This window comes from Diplotaxodon limnothrissa, linkage group LG4 (assembly GCF_057381915.1).
Source record: "Diplotaxodon limnothrissa isolate DT_005_m linkage group LG4, D_limnothrissa_male_GT1.1, whole genome shotgun sequence".
NCBI lineage: Eukaryota > Metazoa > Chordata > Actinopteri > Cichliformes > Cichlidae > Diplotaxodon > Diplotaxodon limnothrissa.
This window is the reverse complement of record NC_140599.1, coordinates 16,365,456-16,386,968: the sequence shown is the minus strand read 5'-3', so window position 1 is coordinate 16,386,968 and position 21,513 is coordinate 16,365,456. Positions and strand designations below refer to the sequence as shown.

The window sequence follows — 21,513 nt, the reverse complement described above, 5'->3', positions numbered from 1 at the left end:
AGGGTATAAAAGAAGAAAAACTAATGACATGGCCACCTTGTTCACCTGATCTGAACCCCATTGAGAACCTGTGGTCCATCATCAAATGTGAGATTTACAAGGAGGGAAAACAGTACACCTCTCTGAACAGTGTCTGGGAGGCTGTGGTTGCTGCTGCACGCAATGTTGATGGTGAACAGATCAAAACACTGACAGAATCCATGGATGGCAGGCTTTTGAGTGTCCTTGCAAAGAAAGGTGGCTATATTGGTCGCTGATTTGTTTTTGTTTTGTTTTCGAATGTCAGAAATGTATATTTGTAAATGTGGAGATGTTATATTGGTTTCACTGGTAAAAATAAATAATTGAAATGGGTATATATTTGTTTTTTGTTAAGTTGCCTAATAATTATGCACAGTAATAGTCACCTGCACACACAGATATCCCCCTAAAATAGCTAAAACTAAAAACAAACTAAAAACTACTTCCAAAAACATTCAGCTTTGATATTAATGAGTTTTTTGGGTTCATTGAGAACATGGTTGTTGTTCTATAATAAAATTATTCCTCAGAAATACAACTTGCCTAATAATTCTGCACTCCCTATATTTGGTCTTTTGACTAATGTACTGACTGAATTTCATCATCGGTAGTAAAATAGTGAACCGTGTTACTGTTAGAATGATGTCTTCATTACATAGTAGAGCTGGGCGATAGAACGATAACGATATGTATCGCGATATAACTTTTACTCGATAGAGAAATTAAGCTATCGCGATAGACCTGGCCGCTCTTGTCCTCTTAAAATAAAAAAAATAAAAAATAAAATAAAAAAAGGTCAGCCAATCCAAACTAAGTAGCGCAGAGCCGAACCAATCACAGCCGCAGCGTCACGTCGCGTGACTTGTTACGTACAGCACTAGTGCCAAGCCGCACGTGTGTTTGTTTGGGAAGCAGCCAGCGGGTAATGGAGGAAATGAGTGTGCCGACTAGAAAAATCAACCGAGCGTGACCGAAGAGAAAACAGATGATGGTTCCAATGCCGGAGAGATTGTCAAACGGAAGAGCCATAGAAGTTCTGTAGTGTGAAGGTATTTCGGCTATTTCAAGTCTGACAAAAAACAGAGTAGCGTGCACTGTAAATTGTGCCGAAAGCAAGTCTGGAAATACAATAAACTGGTGCATGCGTCACACTGTGCGCCACGTTATTGTTTCGGTGAAATTTCTACAATACTATTACTGTTAATTCTACTCTCTGCAGTGTTTAAATGCTTACATATACACACAGTTACTGTCCCTCCACACATACGACTCGGTTCTGCTTCTATGCCGCAGCTTTGTTTACTTTTTCCCACCGAGGCTTCTAGACTTCTGATTGGCCAACATTTCTGCACGGTTAGGAATCTAGCGCCACCTGCTGCTTTGGCATGTTCATAGCAGCGTTTTCCTTCATTTCTGCCTTTATGTATGGATGGGATTATTTTTTAAAACGAAAACGGAAAATCTCCGTTTTCAAAAATACCCGTGTACGTGTGGACGTAGCCTCAGTCTCTGACTGGAAGCGCTAATTCATCATTCGGCTTTTGTCAGACTAAAGTAACTGTTAAAACTGTTTGAAAAGCTCAGCTATACAACAAGGAGAGATTGAGAATTTCCTTTTAGTTCTCAGTTTATTTGATATTGACAAAAGTTAGTCAGTTTTGTCTGTTATTCTGTAAAACAAACTAAGATTTATTTTTAGAATTAATATTTTGTTTCTAAGTGGAATTGACAATTTAGTCTGTTTCGTTTGTTCTATTTTGAAACTTAAACGCTTTAGCGGCTGCCTTTTGTGTAGTTTGCAATATTTGCCTTTATTTATCTGAAAAAGTCTCATGTTCCTTAAGTACATCTACCCTGTTGAACTTATTATGGGAAATAAATATTTAAATAAAAACAAGCTGCTGATTATTTCACATTTTACTTTTGAGCAACGGCACATTTAAATCTTACAAATATAGTTATTTGGCTTATATCGTGATAGATATCGTTATCGCCTGAAATGAAAAAAACATATCGTGATATGAAAAAATCTCATATCGCCCAGCTCTATTACATAGGAATGCTTCTTCCCTGCTAAATTATTCATGGTACGACTTCTTGTAGCGAAATCACATGCTATAATATTAACAATCTAAAACATACCAAAGCCTCTGTAACATTAGCTTTCATTTTAGGTTTTTTCAGACATTCATTCAATATATTCAAGTAACCTCAGCGGAAGGTGTTACATGAAGAGGATGTGGGACCTATGGAATCTTCGATACCCAGCATCCAGTCTGACGGTGAAAGAATTAGTAGCTCAGTGTTCCAACATTCAAAAAAAAGAGAAGAAGGACCCGCTATCACAGCTGGAGATCGACGAGGTACAACACAAATGCAAGGGAGAGACAGGACAACAATTCAGGGGGGGAGATATCATTGCCCCCACCTGAGATTTTGTACCAAGCCCCAGGTGTGATGGAAGAAGGAGCATTGAATGGAATAGAAACTAACCTGAAAGATGGAATCTTGGTGAAGATCGAAATTTGAACCCTGAGAAGCTGATAAGAAGTACAGAAAACTACCCATACTTTAGGCCTTGGAACCCTCCAGGTAAAGACTCACAGCCTTGGCCAGATGATTGAAGAGGTATACCAGAGACATGGAAGGCAGGAGAATAAACCAGCTGGACACCATGGAACCATCCAAGCTGTACGCTCAGTGGCAGGGGAACAGTATGAGAACAGCACATCCAAGGGTGGAGATGGAACTGGAAGAGCGTATGGGAGAAGGGCACAACCCATAAAGTCAATGCTCATTGGCTAGTGCAATAGCTAACAATAGCTCATGGCAACCTCCGTGAACATGGTCCAGTAACATCACAGTGGAAAACATCCAAGAAAGGGTCTCCAGTATGAAGAGCTGGACAGAACCAGGCCCCAACATAATTCAGGCCTAGCTAAAGAAGCTGACTGCACTCCATGAGTATCTGGCAGCACAAATGAACCAGCTGCTAATCAACGAGAGACACCCAGAATAGCTAACTGTAGGCTGGACAGTCCTGATCCCCAGAAAGGACTTGTCCCATCCAACTACCAGCCAATAACCTGCCTCAGTACCAGATGGAAGCTTCTGCCAGGCATCATAGTGCAGGGCTCGCAAAATCGCTAGCCCGACGTCCCGGGGCTAGTGATATTTCCAGTCGGGCTACCAAAATCTATCTCAGCCCTGCCCGTCGGGCTATCATAGGAAGTAAAAATATATGACAATGCCTTTGCTTTCTTTCGCAAATGTAGCTGAGTAATTAGCTGAGTCCTCATCAAAGAACAGTGCTCTTTAATGAATGCAGCACATAACTTTACATCGTAGAGGTAACAGGGAGACATATCGAGTTATCAGATAGCCGTCTTAACTATATTCTAACTCTACAATTTCCCGACTGCACTTACCTCTTATTTCACGACACCACCCTCTAGTGGTGCAATATGGTATAGTCAGACAGGACACAACATCACTCACTAGCTTACTCTTCAAACGTGGCACGTGAAATCTCCCGCAGCAAGCTTAAACGTGCTAGAGGTTGACTGCGCAGAGAATTAAAAAAAAAAATCTCTGGCATGTGTAAAGACAGATGGATTTACGCAGGTATTTTAGTTCTGCTGAGCCAAAAAAGACAGGTCAGGATGAAGAAGGGACAGGCAAAGAAAGGCCTACCACAAAGCGGAAAAGTTATGATAAATCAGATTACGAGGCAAAAAGAAAGCGCAGTTTTTTGGATTCATGGACAAAAGAATTTCTGTGGCTAGAATATGACAAGGTAAATAACATAATCGCATAATCGCAGGTCTTTCCTCCCCACTGCTGTCAGACTCCATAATAAAGACTTTAACTGATCAAGCACACACATCCATACATATGCAATAATACTAAGTGCAATAATCCTTTCTGTCATCGTTGTATTTTTACTCAGTTGTATATAGTATTTGTATTTGTATTCTATTTTTATCTTATTGTATATTTATTTTATTTTATTCTACTGTATATAGTATTTTATTCTATTCTGTACAGTTGTGTACTGTATTTATTCTTATTGTATTCTAATTTTTGCCTCATAACTTTTGCACTGTCCACTTCCTGCTGTGACAAAACAAATTTCCCACGTGTGGGACTAATAAAGGTTATCTTATCTTATCTTATCTTATCTTATCTTATAATGTTCTGCCAGGTGTGTCGTGAGTTTCCCTCTATTGCTGAGTCGACAAGCGCCTTTGTTACTGGGACCAGTAATTTTAGGAAAGACCCCATCAGAACTCATGAGAAATCTCTGCATCACAAGAAATGCATTGGTGCTCAGTCTGCAGCATCTGTCCCAGAACAAACACCAATTGCAAAAACCATACTAAAAATAAACCAAGCACAACAAGAAGTCCTGAAAAAGCTGTTTAGAACTGCGTACTATGTTGCAAAGAGTGAACTACCACTGGCAAAATTTAGCAGTCTTTGCAAACTTCAGAAAGCAAATGGCCTAGATCTTGGTTCCACTTACCTCAATGACCATGCTTGCAGAGAGTTTATTGGAGCAATAGCACAAACTTCAAGAGACCAGATTGAAAAGGAAATTCAAGAAAGCAGGTTCTTATCCATTCTTGCAGATGGCAGTACAGACACTGGTATAATAGAACAGGAGTTGGTTCACGTCAGGTATGTGAGGGATAATGGTGACATAGCCACATACATGATCAAATGTCAGCCAGTCAAGAGTGCAAATGCTGCAGGTATTTTAGAGGCTATTGATGAAGCAGTGAACACCATGGGTATCAGAGAGGACACATGGAAAAAGAAAGTAGTGTGTGCAAATTTTGATGGTGCTGCAGTGATGATGGGTGAGAAAACAGGAGTAGCTGGGAGACTGAAACAGAGGATACCCCACATCATAACAATCCACTGTGTGGCACACAAACTAGAGCTAGCCGTGCTGGATAGCGTGAAAGGCTGTGAGTACCTGGTGAAATTTGAAGATACACTGAAAACCATCTTTAAGATGTACTACTATTCCCCAAAGAAGCGAAGAGAGCTGACAGAAATAAGTGAACTGCTAAATGAGAGGCTGGCACATTTCAGTGGGCTGAAGAGCACACGGTGGCTTCCAAGCCGGCTGAGATGTCTAAAGGCTGTGGAAAAAAATTACACTCCCACTGTTGTTCATATGGAGAACATGGCAGAAGGAAGTGATGTCAAAGCCGAGGATGCAGCCAAGGCTAAGGGGGTGGTGCAGGAGATGAAGACTGAGAAATTTGTTCGCTTCCTGCATTTCATGTTGGACTACAGTACCATCTTATCCAAGTGCTCTACTGATTTTCAGCATGATAACCTAAACATCACACGAACAAATCAGTTAGTTGAGAGCACAACATCACGCTTACTCAGCCTAAAAACAAAACCAGGAGAATATCAGAAAACCTTGGACACAAAGTTCACAGCGAACCAGGATGGTAGCATTTGCTACTGTGGAACTCAGCTAACAAAAAGTCAGCGACCTGCTAGAAGAGGTGAGGGAACAGACAAAGACACCTTTGGTGCAGAGATCCAGAAGATTATTGACAACACAGTCAAGTACACGGACAACAGATTTAAAAATCTCCATGAAAAGCCTCTCTCTTGTTTCAAGGTTTTTGACCCTTCCACTCTTCCCTACCCCAGAGAAGAACTAGCAAATTATGGGGATGAAGAGGTGGATTATCTTGTCACACATTTTGCCTGTTTGCTAGATGCAGAAGAGAAAGAGAAAATTCCACAAGAATGGATGGATCTAAAAGTGTGGCTTGCAGAACGCCGGGGTCGCAAAGTAGATTGCTTGTACAGAGATCTCCTCTCTGAGAATCCAGAACATCTCTCTCATATCTTGTTGCTGGTGAAATTAATGCTGACACTTAGTCCATCAACAGCCATCTGTGAGAGAGGATTTTCTTGCATGAACCGAGTGAAGACAACACATCGTACCTCTCTACACCCTGAAACACTGAATGACTGCATGCAACTCTCCATTAATGGGGAAACAGTTGAATCTTTTTGCCCTGACAAGTCGATTCGTTTCTGGATGTTTTCTGGAAAAGGTTCAAGACACCTGGATCATAAAACCCCGACAAGAACAAAGAGCAGTGAAATGGAGGGCAATGCACAGGAAGAGAAAGCTGATGAAGGAGATGCTATGCCCTCAACGTAGAGTGGCATTTTCTCATCCGAGACTTCAGTGGAAATTTCAGATTCAGGATCTGACACAGACTAATTCATGTTCTACACAGTTCTAACAAGTTCACAGAAAATTCTGTTTAATTAGAACCAGATATTTGAGTTGATTGTAATGTTTACACAGTTGTTGTAATTTGTGTTTTAACAATTTTTTGATTGATGTTTTGTTTCCTTTACAATATTATACAATAAAAATAATCTTTTTTTATTCGGGCTACTCAAATTTATTTCGGGCTACCAAAAACTAAAGAGTGCCTGCCCGAAGGGCTACCAGGGATTTTAAAACTTTGCGAGCCCTGTAGTGGCTAAGATTAACAGGCACATGGTTCAATAGATGAGCGGGGTACAGAAAGAAATAGGTAGGGATACCAGAAGAGTGAAACACCAGCTACTGGTAGACGGAACATTTGCCTGAAGCACCTCAGTGAGATCAGTGACAGGAATGGCTATGGATACTGACTATGAAATGGAGCAATCATGAGCAACCTCCTCTACATGAATAACATCAAGCTGTATGCGAAGAGTGAATGAGACATTGATTCACTGATCCACACCACAAGGATATACAATGACGATACTGGAATGTCGTTTGGACTGGAGAAGTGTAGTTGGATGGTAACAAAGAGGGGGAAGGTAGTCAGAACTAATTGGATTGCATTACCAGAAGGCATCATTGCACTGAGAACAGCTACAAGCACTTAGGAATCCCACAGGCAAACAGGAACTAAGAACAGGCGGCTAGAAAAGCTTCAACCACCAAATACCTGCAGAGGGTCAGGCAGCAGGTACCCTGCTGGAATAAAAAGATGGCCAAAGGCAAAGGAGAAGATAGAAGCCACTGATATCAAGACAAGAAAGCTACTGACCATGCATGGGGGGTTTCACCCCAAAATCCTGAGACTGTACGCTAAGTTTAAGGAAGGAGGCCGAGGACTAATTATTGTCCGTACCACTGTTCAGGATGAGACAACAAACATCCAGGAGTACATCAGAAAGATGGTGACAACTGACCGGGTGCTTAGTGAATACCTCAGGCAGCTGAAATCCAAGTTCAAGAGGAGCAACAATCATGGAATGGCAGGATCCTGCACTAATGTACCATTGGCAGATATAAGTGGCTAACATACAGAGGTTCCACCAGTAGGTGGACAAAGCTGAACTAAAAGACAGCACAGAGGCAGTAATCATGGCAGCACAGGAACAAGCTCTACAAGATCCATAAAGGCGAGCATCTACCACACCAGCCAAGACTCCAGGTGCAGGCTGTATAAAGATGCCCCTGAGACAATCCAGCACTTAACAGCAAGGTGCAAGATGCTAGCAGGCAGGGTATACATGGAATGCCACAATCAAGTGGCTGACATAATATACAGAAACATCTGTGCCTAGTGAGACCTGGAAGTCCTAAGGTCAAAACACCCCACATGCCTCCTAGGGTGTTTGAGAATGATCTAATTAAGATTCTGTGGGCGTTCCAGATACAGACGGACAACTCGCAAAGATGTGGAAGGTGGCAAGGAAGGAAGGCAAGAGAGGTCCCAGTGGTAATTGGAGCACTCGGTGCAGTCACCACCAAGCCAGGCGATTGGCTCCAAAAGATCCCAGGAAATACATCTGATGAATACAACATCTGCCACAGTAATTAAATACATCAAGTTTTCTTTTGGGAACATTTCAGCATGCCCCCTCTAAAAGGCAAGGTCTGAGGCATGGTGGATTATATAATTACTCTGCAACTAGGCAGCTATGTGAACACAGGAATAATTGGCTTTTACTTTAGCTATACCATAAATTTATCAGTTGGTTTTTTTTTTTAAATGACTGAGGAAAAATGAAAATGTAGCTTCAAGTTCAAGTTCAAGTTGAACTTGAACTCTTCCAGCCTCTTCTATTTTGAGCTCCTTTATCCTTGGTTAAATCATAAAAAACCTGAAACATGCTCAGCAGGGGGTTTGTAGAAAGATAGGACCACATAATTGTGAGTAAAAGCAAAAGACTTCACTAAGACAATGCAGAACAATAGTTTCTACAGCACCCGAGTCTGTCTATCTGCTTGCAGTGACTCCAGGTGACGCTGCTTGTTCTGTGTGCATTTGGGCCACCTCAGCCACCATCTGTGTGAAGACAGCCATCAGGTGCACTGGCTGTGAATCCATCATTTTCTGCATCACCAAGGCATGTTGGGTGCTAGTGTGACACATGCCTGTAAAAACTTTCAGTGACAATAACCAACTGCAGCCACAAGATGGATTCGACACAGCGAACACCATGAGACCGGACAGTGTGCGCACCGCGGATGACGTCAGTGCGCACACTGTGTCTGAGGAGGATGTGCGGAAGTGCTTCAGGAAGGTGAACGCACGCAAAGCTACTGGTCCGGACGGGATTCCCGGCCGCGTCCTCAGGTCATGCGCGGCTCAGCTGGCTGGAGTGTTCACGCACATCTTCAACCTTTCCCTCTCTCTGTCTGTAGTCCCAGCCTGCTTCAAAATGGCCACCATCGTCCCTGTACCCAAATCCTCCACCATCTCCTCATTGAACGACTGGCGACCTGTAGCCCTGACCCCCATCGTAAGCAAATGCTTCGAGAAGCTGGTCAGGGACTTCATCTGCTCTGCACTACCCGACTCACTGGACCCTCTACAGTTTGCATACCGCCACAACAGGTCCACTGATGATGCCATAGCCCTGACACTACACACTGCCCTGTCACACCTGGAGAAGAGAGACACGTATGTGAGGATGCTGTTTGTAGATTACAGCTCAGCATTCAATACCATCGTTCCCTCGAAGCTGGACAGGAAACTGCAGGATCTAGGACTGAGCAGCTCCCTCTGCAGCTGGATCCTTAGCTTCCTGTCTGACAGACGCCAGGTGGTCAGACTGGGCAGCATCACCTCATCCCCCATCACACTGAACACTGGTGCTCCACAGGGGTGTGTACTGAGCCCTCTCCTGTACTCACTCTACACCTACGGCTGCACAGCCACTAACAGCTCCAACATCATTGTGAAGTTTGCGGACGACACTACAGTGGTGGGTCTTATCACCAACGGTGATGAGACGGCTTACAGGGAGGAGGTCAGCGCCCTGACCCACTGGTGTCAAGACAACCATCTCACCCTCAACGTCGCAAAGACAAAGGAGTTGATAGTGGACTTCCGGAGGTGCAGAGAAGTACACACCCCCATCACCATCAACGGCGCTGCTGTGGAGAGAGTGAGCAGCTTCCGGTTCCTTGGCGTACACCTGGCTGAGGATCTTACGTGGTCAGTACACACAAACAAAACAGTGAAGAAGGCCCAGCAGCGCCTCTTCTTTCTCAGGAGACTGAAAAGATTCGGCATGAGCCCCCGCATCCTCAGGACCTTCTATCACTGTGCCATTGAGAGCATCCTCACTGGATGCATCACCACCTGGTATGGCAACAGCACCGCCTACAACTGCAAAGCTCTCCAGCGAGTAGTGCGGTGCTCTGAACGGATAATTGGAGGTGAGCTTCCCTCCCTCCAAGACATCTACAGGAAGCGCTGCCTGAGGAAAGCGGGGAGGATCATCAAGGACTCCAGTCACCCCAGCCATAAACTGTTCAGACTGCTTCCATCAGGAAGGAGGTTCTGCAGCATCCGGTCCCGTACCAGCAGACTGAGAGACAGCTTCTTCCACCAGGCCATCAGACTGCTGAACACGTCATAGACACCTCACCTTCACTACTGGAACTTTAACATTATGCACTCCACACTGTATATAAATGCCACTTGTTTTGCACATATTCAACTCTGTATATTTTATATATTTTATTATTATTATTATTATTATTTTATTTTATTTTTTTACTATTTAATTTGTAAAAATGTGTATACACACACACACACACACACACACACACACACACACACACACACACACACACGTAGGAAAATATTTAGTATACACATCCAGAAATGCATACACTATTATATATTGTACATATATTTATTAGTTTCAGGTTGGCCATTCTTGTATTTTGCTCGTTTGTGTTGTTGTGTTTGCACATCTCTGTTGCTTGTGGGGCTCGCACACAAGAATTTCACTCGCATGTGCTGTGCCAGTGTGCCTGCACATGTGATGTGACAATAAAAAGTGATTTGATTTGATTTGATTTGATTTGAAGATGGCAGTAAATTAAAGGATGGTCGCAAACAGGCGTAAGACCATGCTGTCTGAGATGAAAGGAGAGAGATCGCTTTACTTTGGTACATTTTAATTTATGTGTATTTTTTACATTTTACAAGGCAAGTTTTTCACAGGGTTCCCTTTATTCCAGGGCACTTTTGAAAACTTCAGGGACCACTAAGTAAGCTTGCAGTCTCAGAGCAAAGTGCTCTGTGACTCCAGGATTCCTCAAATCTTTACTAGAGCCAAAGGTAATGCCATGAGGTAAGCATCTGATTAGACATCATGTTTCTAAGATTTTTAGGTCATCCTGGCCTTTAAGACATTTCTGAGTGTAACCAGCTCATTTGTATTATCTTAAATGAATAGAGCTGGGTATCATCTGCATAACAGTAAAAATGGTTTTCACAGTTTTCTAATAATAGTAATATGTGTATAATGTAAAAGGTATTGGATCATGGCACAGAGCCTTGTGGAAATCTATAGCAAACTTTTGTGTGTGAGAAAGACTCCTCATTATCATGCTTAAATTGGAATCTATCAGATAGGTGTGATTCAAATCACAGCAGCAGTGTTCTGTCCTCACTAGATGTGGGCGTGGTTTAGCTTATCCAGTTTGACAGACAGTGAACAGAATGAGAAGAAGAGAATGCTTTGAACTGAGATTCTTCTTTACTTCGATCTGCATCTCTAGTTTACAGGCCATGTTATTGAGGCTTCTTATACATGGTATCCTTTATCCATTTTCATTACTCTCCTTTCTCTTTTCTTTTTGTAAAACTAAATAAACACAAAACAGATAATTACCTTCTCATTCACTGAACATACATAATGTACTAATTGAAACTTAGTTTTCATGACAACCAGCAAAAAACATAAATCTTAAGGTTGCCTAAATTAAACATAAACATCACCTTCAGTTAACTAGCATTATTGATCATAGCAAGTTAGCCAACACATGCTAATATACAGTCGCTAGCACATAAGTAGCTTTACAAATGAGTAATGACCACACAGCTGAAATAGTAACTCAGTATATGCACATTACACATGCATCACAAATCAGATAGTTAAGGTTATAGTATGTAATGAAAACTTACAGGCATGCGTGGGCAAAGGTTTTACCTCCACTGAGCACTTGTAGCAAACTAGCTGGGCATTACAACTTCCCAAGTGCCAACTGTGGCCACAAGAGGGTGCCAAATCATACAAACAAAAGCATATTACCACATTAAAGTTATACCAACACAAGCAGAGTGCCTTTAATACCTGCATTGTGTTATAATTTCTGGAGTAAATGTTATGGACTACTGCACTAAGGTATAGCAGGACAGGCATAGAGATGAGTCCACAGTCAGAGTACATAAGAAGATCATTCATAACTTGCTTTTTTGTATTATAATGATTCATAATTATAATTATGAAATCTGAAAAACAAAACAAAACAAAAAACTTTTCAAATAAATCATTCCTCTGCAGATGATTGGTTTGCTGTTTTACAAGATTTTTTTTTTTTATTACATAAAAAGAAGGTTGGAGATTGGCCTGTAATTAGATAGGACATAAGACACCTGGATCAAGTAAGAGCTTTATAAGCAATGGTAGTTACCACCACCTTAAAAGCCTGCGGTATCTACCCTTTTAATATAGACAGATTATTCACATTTAGAATTTAAACATTATTAATCAGGCAACTTATTTGAGCAGCCTTGCAGGAATGGAGTCTAAAGGGCATAATCATGGAATGATTAATAAGAGAGAAATAGTCTAAACTTCAGAAGTCATTAAAGAAAACATGAAACATTACAACTATAAAGGCTGATTCACACCAAGGACCCCTGCTGTCAAAAAACGGACATAGATTTAACACTATCTGTGAAGCATGAGTTAAGAGATAAGTGTTAAAAGTTTTTAGAACATATTTAGCGCCATCTTGTGTCAGTGCAGAAAATTAAGGTTCAAGGTTCAAGGTTCTTTATTTGTCACGTGCATAGTTATACAAGTATAACACACAGTGAAATGTAGAAATTACATCACCTTATTGGTTGCTTGCTGGTTATAGACTTACATTAGTTTAAGTTACTAGTTAAAGTTAAAGGAATACGTTGGAGTCAAATTGTTAAATGTTGTCATTCTGTTACTTAAAGTCTTGGTTCAAACTATATGATTAAAGACATTCCTTTATTTCTGACCCCCTCCCCAGCCTGTTGAATGGTGGGGGAGACTATAGTGTTTTATTATAGGGACACATCCTATGTGAGGGTTCTGTTTTCTTGTTTAGTAAACTTCCTGCCTTTATGACCCTTTTGGTCACACACACACACACACACACACACACACACACACACACACACACACACACACACACACACACACACACACACACACACACACACTGTTTTAACCTTTTGTGACCATAGGTTTTTTTTTTTACAATGGGTGTTTGTTTACAGTTTTTGCCCACTGCTTGAACACATTTTGCAAAACTCCGCTCTCTGTGCCAAACTGTACACACAAGTACACATGACACAACACTGGGAAATATACCATTCACATCTGTGCCAAATTGAAACTCTACTCCCAAAACCTAAACTCTGCTGTCAAAACCTGACATTCCTTTGTCAAAATGTAACTCTGTTGACAAAATGACACATACTTGCATCATATGCAAACACTGACAGATCAGGGGGAACACACTAGTCTTCTTTATATAAAACACTGCAGTCCTTGATTTCCATTGTTTATTCAGAAGGCACATTTACAGGAGACACATTTTCAAACAACCAAAAACGCAAATAGACCTACTCAATATTGTACATTGCAGTACCATGAATTCAGATAAAGCAAAAAAAACAACAACAACACAATACAGTTTTTGCCCGTTGCCTGAACACATTTTGCAAAACTTTGCTCATTGTGCCAAAACCCTAAACACAAGTAAACATGACACAACACTGGGAAATATACCATTCACATCTGCACCAAATTGAAACTCTACTCTCAAAACCTAAACTCTGCTATCAAAACCTAACATTCCTTTGTCAAAATGTAACTCTGTTGACAAAATGACACATACTTGCATCATATGCAAACACCTACAGAGCAGGGGGAACACACTAGTCTACTTTATATAAAGCACTGCAGTCTTTGATTTCCATTGTTCATTCAGAAGGCATATTGGTACATATTCAGCTCGAAGTCCTTTGACCCCGTCACTGTTCCTCTCGAATGGGACTCTGTAGAGCTGCTTCATGGTGATGCTGTGTTTTCCCAAGATGCGTCTGATGGTGGTGATGCTCACATGGTCTATGTTGCTGAACACTCGCCTGTCTGCAAGTATTTTCCGTCGTAGCTGGTGGAGACGGATGGCATTGTCTGCCCTCACTAGGTCCACAACGGCAAGTTCCTGCCGTTGTGTGAACAGGCGTTGGCGTCCTCCCCCAGAAGGTCTTCGAGTCATTCTAGAGAAATACAACCTCATATTGTCATCGGTTTGCTTATTTTTCTTACAGTACTTTACTGTATATACTGTATCATCCACTGTACAACACTGTACTTCAATATAAGTAATCATGGTATGTTTCACAGAAACTACCACTTTGGCTGCAAAAGGAGCATTAGCACCCTGCAGTACGCTGTACACTTGATATGGTGATATACTGTAGAACAGTACTATAAAACCATCTGAGTAGAGTAGAAGGCAGTGAGATGAAGACAGACCTGTTTTCTAGTCGGAATTTTCTTATTACAGATGCCACTGTGAAGCGGCTTAGATGTGGGTGGACTCTCTGCCCAGCTTCCCTCATAGTCAGGCCGTGGTTGATGACATGGTCCACCAAAGTTGCTCTTATATCATCAGAAATATGGGTCCGTGCATGGCCTCTTTGACCTCCTCCTCCTCTTCCTCTTGCTCTCCCTCCATCCATGCTTGCAAAGTTCTTGAAATGGCTAAACTGAGGGCTTTTTGTAGTTGGCTAATTGGTGTTCAGTTTTGCAAGTAAGTGCCTTCAGGTGTATATTTGAGTGGTTGCAATTACCCGATGTGTTTTGTATTTTGGATACATGTGTTTTCCAAATGGCACCCTGAAATTTCATTTTTGAACGAAGTGTCTTATGTATGAAATAGAGTGTAGTATGCAGGACCATGTGTGTTGCATAAAGGAGTAAGTGTGTTGCATAATTGCAACCAGAGTGCAAAGCAGCACTTTTGTTTAAGGTATGGGTACATGTGTTTGAGGTATGGTAACAAAAGCTTCAAGTTGTGTTACTTTAGTCTAAGCATGGGTTTATAGTGTTCAAGCAACGAGCAAAAACTGTAATACTGCAATAGAAAAAACACTATACTGTAAACACAAAAAACCATGACAATTGTGCATAAGTGGGCTCTGTTGGGGTCTGGCCACAGGACCTCATCAACATCGCAAGCAATGTCCTCTCCCGCTAGGCACCGGGGAAAATATCCTCTTGCATGTCGAAACCATCCATGGATTGCTGTCACCTGAATGTCGCCGCAGGCCTGTTCCATTGCCTGCAGAAGAGGCATGCGGGCATGTGGTTGGCGGTCATATACTCGCCATCTCCAAGCCGAAAAAAAATTCCTCTATAGGGTTCAAAAATGGTGAGTAAGGGGGCAAGTATACCACTTCAAATTGATTGTGGTTGGAGAACCAGGCCTGGACCAGAGCAGCCCGATGGAAACTGACATTATCCCATATCACCACAAACCTGGGCTGATCTGGTCTGTTCTGTACAACTATATCATGGAGAGCATCTAGAAATGTGAGTATGTGTTGGCTATTGTATGGACCTAGTATTGCATGATGATGCAGAAGCCCTCGAAGGCATATGGCGGCACATAATGTGATGTTTCCCCCGCGCTGCCCTGGGACGTGCACAATTGCCCTTTGGCCAATTACATTATGACCCCGTCGTCTTGTTTTGCTCAGGTCGAATCCAGCTTCATCAATGAAAATGTATTCATGAGGCTGTGCAGCTCCATCCATGGCCAAGATTCTCTGAAAAAAAGGGGAACATGTCACTGTACTACAGTGCTACACATACAGCACCCTCACCCCATCACACAGGTACCTGTGTAGCTCTCAGAATAGATCCATGTGGTACTGATATGGTACATATTCAGCTGCTACTGGACTTCACCAATACTCTATTGTAAATGTAAGGGACAGTTACACGTACCCGTACATATTCAGCTCGAAGTCCTTTGACCCCGTCACTGTTCCTCTCGAATGGGACTCTGTAGAGCTGCTTCATGGTGATGCTGTGTTTACCCAAGATGCGTCTGATGGTGGTGATGCTCACATGGTCTATGTTGCTGAACACTCGCCTGTCTGCAAGTATTTTCCGTCGTAGCTGGTGGAGACGGATGGCATTGTCTGCCCTCACTAGGTCCACAACGGCAAGTTCCTGCTGTTGTGTGAACAGGCGTTGCCGTCCTCCCCCAGAAGGTCTTCGAGTCATTCTGGAGAAATACAACCACATATTGTCATCGGTTTGCTTATTTTTCTTACAGTACTTTACTGTATGTACTGTGTCATCCACTGTACAACACTGTACTTCAATATAAGGAATCAGCCACTTTGGCTGCAAAAGGAGCATTAGCACCCCGTACACTTGATATGGTAATGTGATATACTGTAGAACAGTGCTATAAAACCATCTGAGTAGAGCAGAAGGTATGGAGGTGAAGACAGACCTGTTTTCTAGTCGGAATGTTCGTATTACAGATGCCACTGTGAAGCGGCTTAGATGTGGGTGGACTCTCTGCCCAGCTTCCCTCATAGTCAGGCCATGGTTGATGACATGGTCCATCAAAGTTGCTCTTATTTCATCAGAAATATGGGTCCGTGCATGGCCTCTTTGGCCTCCTCCTCCTCCTCCTCTACCTCTTCCTCTACCTCTTCCTCTTCCTCTTCCTCTTGCTCTCCCTCCATCCATGCTTGCAAAGTTCTTGAAATGGCTACGCTGAGGGCTTTTTGTAGTTGGCTAATTGGTGTTCGGTTTTGCAAGTAAGTGCCTTCAGGTGTGTATTTGAGTGGTTGCAATTACCCGATGTGTTTTGTATTTTGGATACATGTGTTTTCCGAATGGCACCCTGAAATTTCATTTTGTGAGCGAAGTGTCTTATGTATGAAATGGAGTGTAGCATGCAGGACCATGTGTGTTGCATAATTGGAACTGGGGTGCAAAGCAGCGCTTTTGTTTAAGGTAGGGGTACATGTGTTTGAGGTATGGTAACAAAAGCTTCAAGTTGTGTTACTTTAGTCTAGGCATGGGTTCATGGTGTTCAAGCAACGGGCAAAAACTGTAATTGGAATAAGTTTCTAAACCAGCGGGGCCTGTGGAAGCGCAGACGCAACAGAATACTTGGCTTGACTTTGACTCTTTGTCAGCATGGCTACAGTGGTCAAGTAAAACCTGGAATGTTTTCTGTTTTCCATGACTAGTGATGAATAGTGCTAGCTTTTGGAGGGCATTTAAAAAATTTTTTTTGTTAAACTATCAAACCGGGACCTCTACACACATTACTATGATTTGATAATAACTGTGACTTATACGGATTAAACAGAGTATCAGTACACTTGGAAGCTCTCAGTAATTAGTAATTTGTTCCCACATGATCTTAAAAAAATAAAAAAATCATAAGCAGACTTGGTTTTGAGTCAAAGCCATGTTGAATATTAGTTTGAAGTGGAAAATGTCCTGTGTTATAATTTAATTAAATTAATTAATTTATTTATTATGGTGCTTGACCCCATTCATCCACCACATGCAATGGGACTCATTGTGGCATCATCTCATTTTGCAGTTGGCTTTACTTTCTTTCCCATGTCATAATTACTTCGTCCACTAGAGTGCAGTGCTACACTATAGTTGGACTGCATGTCCTACCAAACTGCTGCACTATCAAGTCATGCTTTACAGTTTTTTCTGAATGCTTAAACCCTAACTGTGATTCCTGTAGCACAATCTCTAAAACTATTCAGACTTATAGCAAAACCACTCACTGAGTTTGCAAAACTAAAAGCACAAAAACTGCTTTGCACTCAGTTTGCAATTTTGTAACACACACTTTGCAAAACTGTAGGCACAATTCACTGCACAACACTCAATTACCAAATTTCCAACACACTCCTAGCAAAAGTATACACATGTATGGCTATCATTAACACTAATTTGCCAACTGTCTGGCACACTTTCACATGTCAAAACTTTCTTAGATAATTAGTTCACTTTGCAATCAGCCTAAGCACTATAATACAGGTAAGCTGTGTGTGCGGAGTACAATGGAGGGAGCAGAAAGAGTGAGAAGTAGAGGAGGCCGAGGAAGAGGACGTGGAGGTGAAGAAGTAGGATGAAGAGGACGACAAGGACAAGGAGGAGCAAGGAAGACGAGGAGGGGGGAGAGGAAGGGTAGGAAGAGTAAGAAATAGAATTGCTGATGACATCAGAGCTACAATAGTGGACCATGTCATCAACCGTGGAATGACCCTGAGGGTAGCTGGCCAACGGGTCCAGCCTAAACTGAGCCGCTACACTGTAGCAAGTACCATAAGGACATCTTGAAATGAGAATCGGTTAGTACAGTCACTTTGCACAAAGATTTGTAGCACTGCCATATGCCAATGAGAAACACACCAATACCATTGATGTAAAAATACTGAAATTGTTACTTTACAGAATTGCTAGATGACCAGATGCTGGGGGCAGAGGAAGCATGTTCACTGCAGACCAAGTAACCCATATAGTCATTATGGCGATTGCAAATAATCCTATACTTGGAAATAAACACTTGTGTTTGTTTTGATGTGTTTGAATAAACACCAGTACTTGAAGTTTGGATCCCTCTATGCTTATGGATCTATGACAGAAGTATGAGCTCAAACTGACATAGCCTACCTTGTGCACAGAGAAAGCAAAAGCCAGATGTGTTTTGTATTCATACCATCAGTGTGCAGTTGGCGCATTGTGTGCTTAGTAGATGATGGCTTGTGTGTACTGTTTGATACGGAAACACCATTTTTACGAAGGTGTGAAGAGTTAATCTAGCTGTGTTTGCTTTTGCAAGAGAACTACAATGTTTTGATTATTGGGTGACAGGTTTTCTTATTTGTGTGAAGAGTTTTGCAAAATTAGGCAATAGTTACAAAAAATGTGCTTAAGCAATCAGAAAAAACTGTAAAAATACTGACAGAAAGGCATTTCATACACATGGAGCTTTGTCTCACTCTTGTGGAAAATCAAAGTAATACAACATGATGATGCACAACACAATTTTTCAAAAGATAAACAGTTTTATATTAGTATGTGTCATTACTTGTATTCTGTAAGGCAAGTTAGCATTTTTCTTAATTCAAGAAGAACTGAAGATAGTTAGTTATTTGTTTTCTTTATTGATTTTTAATGCATTTCTCACTTGTCTTACATACATGTCACATCTAGCACAAAACTAAAACACAAATGCCAAAAATTGTAAAGCATAAACAATGTAATCAATAACAATGGAAAAACAAAGCATTACATGTTCAAACTAGTCAGGACAGGTGCTGTTCAAACCCCCAGAACTTAGACATTTCAGTCATAATACATGAACCGTCCTGTGAACATCATGGTTTAGTCTGAAAGAAAAAATGAGAGAGCAAATGTAATCCTTTAGTGACAACTTTGTATTGTTTTCTCTTGAAATAAATAAAAGAAACAACAGCAACTTTTATTATTATTATTATTATTATTATTATTATTATTATTATTATTATTATTATTATTATTATTATTATTATTATTATTATTATTATTATCATCATACTATATGCTCCAAGATTAGTGGACTAATCATAATGAAAGTTTGCATAAACATTGCACAGGGAAATTTGAGTGCCAACATATATATGGCATATACACGTATTTCATTCAATAACCAAAATTGTATATATTTGTCATATTTGAAAGTTCAACTAAGCACCAAATGGAATATCATAATACAGTTTTAGAAGCTGAGAAAAAAAAGTAACTGGATTCCTTTAGGTTTTGTGAAGATGTTGCTAGGCCTAGCAGCGCCACCACTTCCTGAGACGCCTAAAGCTTGCCAACCTTCCTCCTCCCATCCTCACCATGTTCTACAGGGGCACCATAGAGAGCATTCTGACCAGCTGCATCTCATAATCCTGCCCATGTTTACGAAATTTAAATTGTTATTGATCCTTTTACCTTAGTCTTAAAGTGTATATTTATTTCTTACTCTTCTTATATTTATTGTTTTTTTTGCACTGAATGGAACTGGAACCTCGTCGTCTTGTCTCTCAATATACTGTATTGTTTAAAGCAGAGATGACAATAAAGTTTGCTTTGACTTTGACTAAAGTCAGGAGAACAACTGAGATAATCCATCCACAATGTGAGGTTAGTCATTAACATACTGGTGCATGGGCTGCGCTGTACACAAAAATGCATTTTCTCCTCCTGTAAACGGACACATAAACGGACACACAAATGTGTGTATGCAGAAGCAGGGAATAATATGCAGAAGCTGAGATAAATAATGTGCTACAATGTTCATACTATACTGATTTTCTATACAAACAAGTTCCTTATGCGCATATACTTTTACTTAGCACTTTTACTTTGCACATTGTCCAAAAGAAAATTGGATTCCTGTAGACACAAAAGGAAATAACTGAACTGCAGAGCTTCAGTGCTCTCTTCTGAAGTCCATTGAGCAGGTTAGGGAGGAGAGGATTTTGTCTAAGCTAACATCCATCATGGACAACAGCTCCCATCCCCTGCCTGAGACTGCACGAGCACTGAACAGCTCGTTCAGCAGCAGACTTTTACACCCACAGTGTAGGATGGAGCACGACCACAGGTCATTCTTACCAGCAGCTGTCAGACTCTATAAGACAATTTAACATCCTTTTGGTTATCTTATCTCCGTACAATTTATTCTATACATATTTCTTTACATTGTTACCTGTATATACGGACTTCAGTTGCTTATGTATATAGGACCACTTTGTGTCTTCCTTTTATATTTTATATTTCCCCTGCTATAAGAGCTGTGTAACACCCAAATTTCTGGGATAATGAAGGTTTATTCTTGTCACGGTCCAGCAGATCTGCCTGAGAAATAATCTGCTTTGTGTTTTCTCTTTCCTCTCTTCCCCTCTCCCTCTCTCTCCCTCTGTCACCTGGGCGGAGTTCATTGTGGGCTCCCACCTTTGGCCTACATACCTGGGAGATGGGTAACACCTGCGTCTCATTAACTGGCCTTTACTTAAGGGAAGAATCGAGACTTCTCTTCGCTGGATTGTTGCTTAACCTGTGTCAGTGAAATCCTGGCTGAGACACTGCAATCTAGTTCCCTTGGTTTTGCTTCTTGTGTTAACACATTGTTTTCCTGTGTACAGACACTGTGGACCTGCCCTTGTTCCTTACAAAGATTCTGGTGTGAGAGAGGAGTGAGAGACTGGTAAGACACCAAGAGAGACAGAAGAGGAGTGAGACTGTTCACCTGCTTTTCCCTGTGGATTCCCTGGAGCCCTGATCCCTTGTATATAGCACTTTGTCACTGTTGTACATTTCACCCGGTGTTTGTGAATAAACCCTTCCTTTGAGCCAAGGAGTCCTGTGTTTGAGTCCCTCCAGTTAATGTGACTATTCTATTCTATTCTATTGTATTCTATTCTGCATATAAATTGACTGGCAAGCAAACACAGATTTAATATTAAAGTTAATTAAATGTATTAATGCTCAGTGAAAGTGGAGAGAGACAGGCAGAGATCAGTAAGGACAAGGATTATGTAGACAGACGGAAAGAAGCATACTACTGTTTTTCAGACAGGCGCAGAGGACAATAACATTAGGACAGTAAGTAATTAACATTTATTTATATATCACTTTTCATAGATAAAAATCACAAAGTGCTTCACATTAAAACCAGAAACATAAATAAAATAAAAATATAAAACAATGACAAAAATATTAATTAAAAGCTTGTTTGTATAAAAATGTTTTTAACTGCTTTTTAAAAGAGTCAATGAAGTCTACACAGCATTAAACACAACAGAAAGAGCCCTGGTGCCAGTGGCTGAAAAG

General features: G+C 41.1%; 1 protein-coding gene across 1 annotated transcript; it reads left to right on the top strand.

Moving 5' to 3' along the window:
- The first annotated feature begins 2,258 nt into the window (after positions 1–2,258).
- LOC146633525 (zinc finger protein 862-like) lies at positions 2,259–6,223 on the top strand. The gene is made up of 3 exons (XM_085351860.1): positions 2,259–2,384; positions 2,614–2,780; positions 4,567–6,223. The coding sequence occupies exons 1-3, from the start codon at positions 2,259–2,261 to the stop codon at positions 6,221–6,223; spliced, it is 1,950 nt and encodes a 649-aa protein (XP_085207986.1).
- The last annotated feature ends 15,290 nt before the right edge of the window (positions 6,224–21,513 follow it).

What these genes read in the sequence shown, in the direction of transcription:
- LOC146633525 (XM_085351860.1), top strand. Translation starts at nt 2,259, where the DNA reads ATGTGGGACCTATGGAATCTTCGATACCCAGCATCCAGTCTGACGGTG. An exon ending in CACAGCTGGAGATCGACGAG is followed by an intron (nt 2,385 to 2,613) that starts GTACAACACAAA and finishes GGAACCCTCCAG; the next exon opens with GTAAAGACTCACAGCCTTGG. An exon ending in GGAGATGGAACTGGAAGAGC is followed by an intron (nt 2,781 to 4,566) that starts GTATGGGAGAAG and finishes CCATGCTTGCAG; the next exon opens with AGAGTTTATTGGAGCAATAG.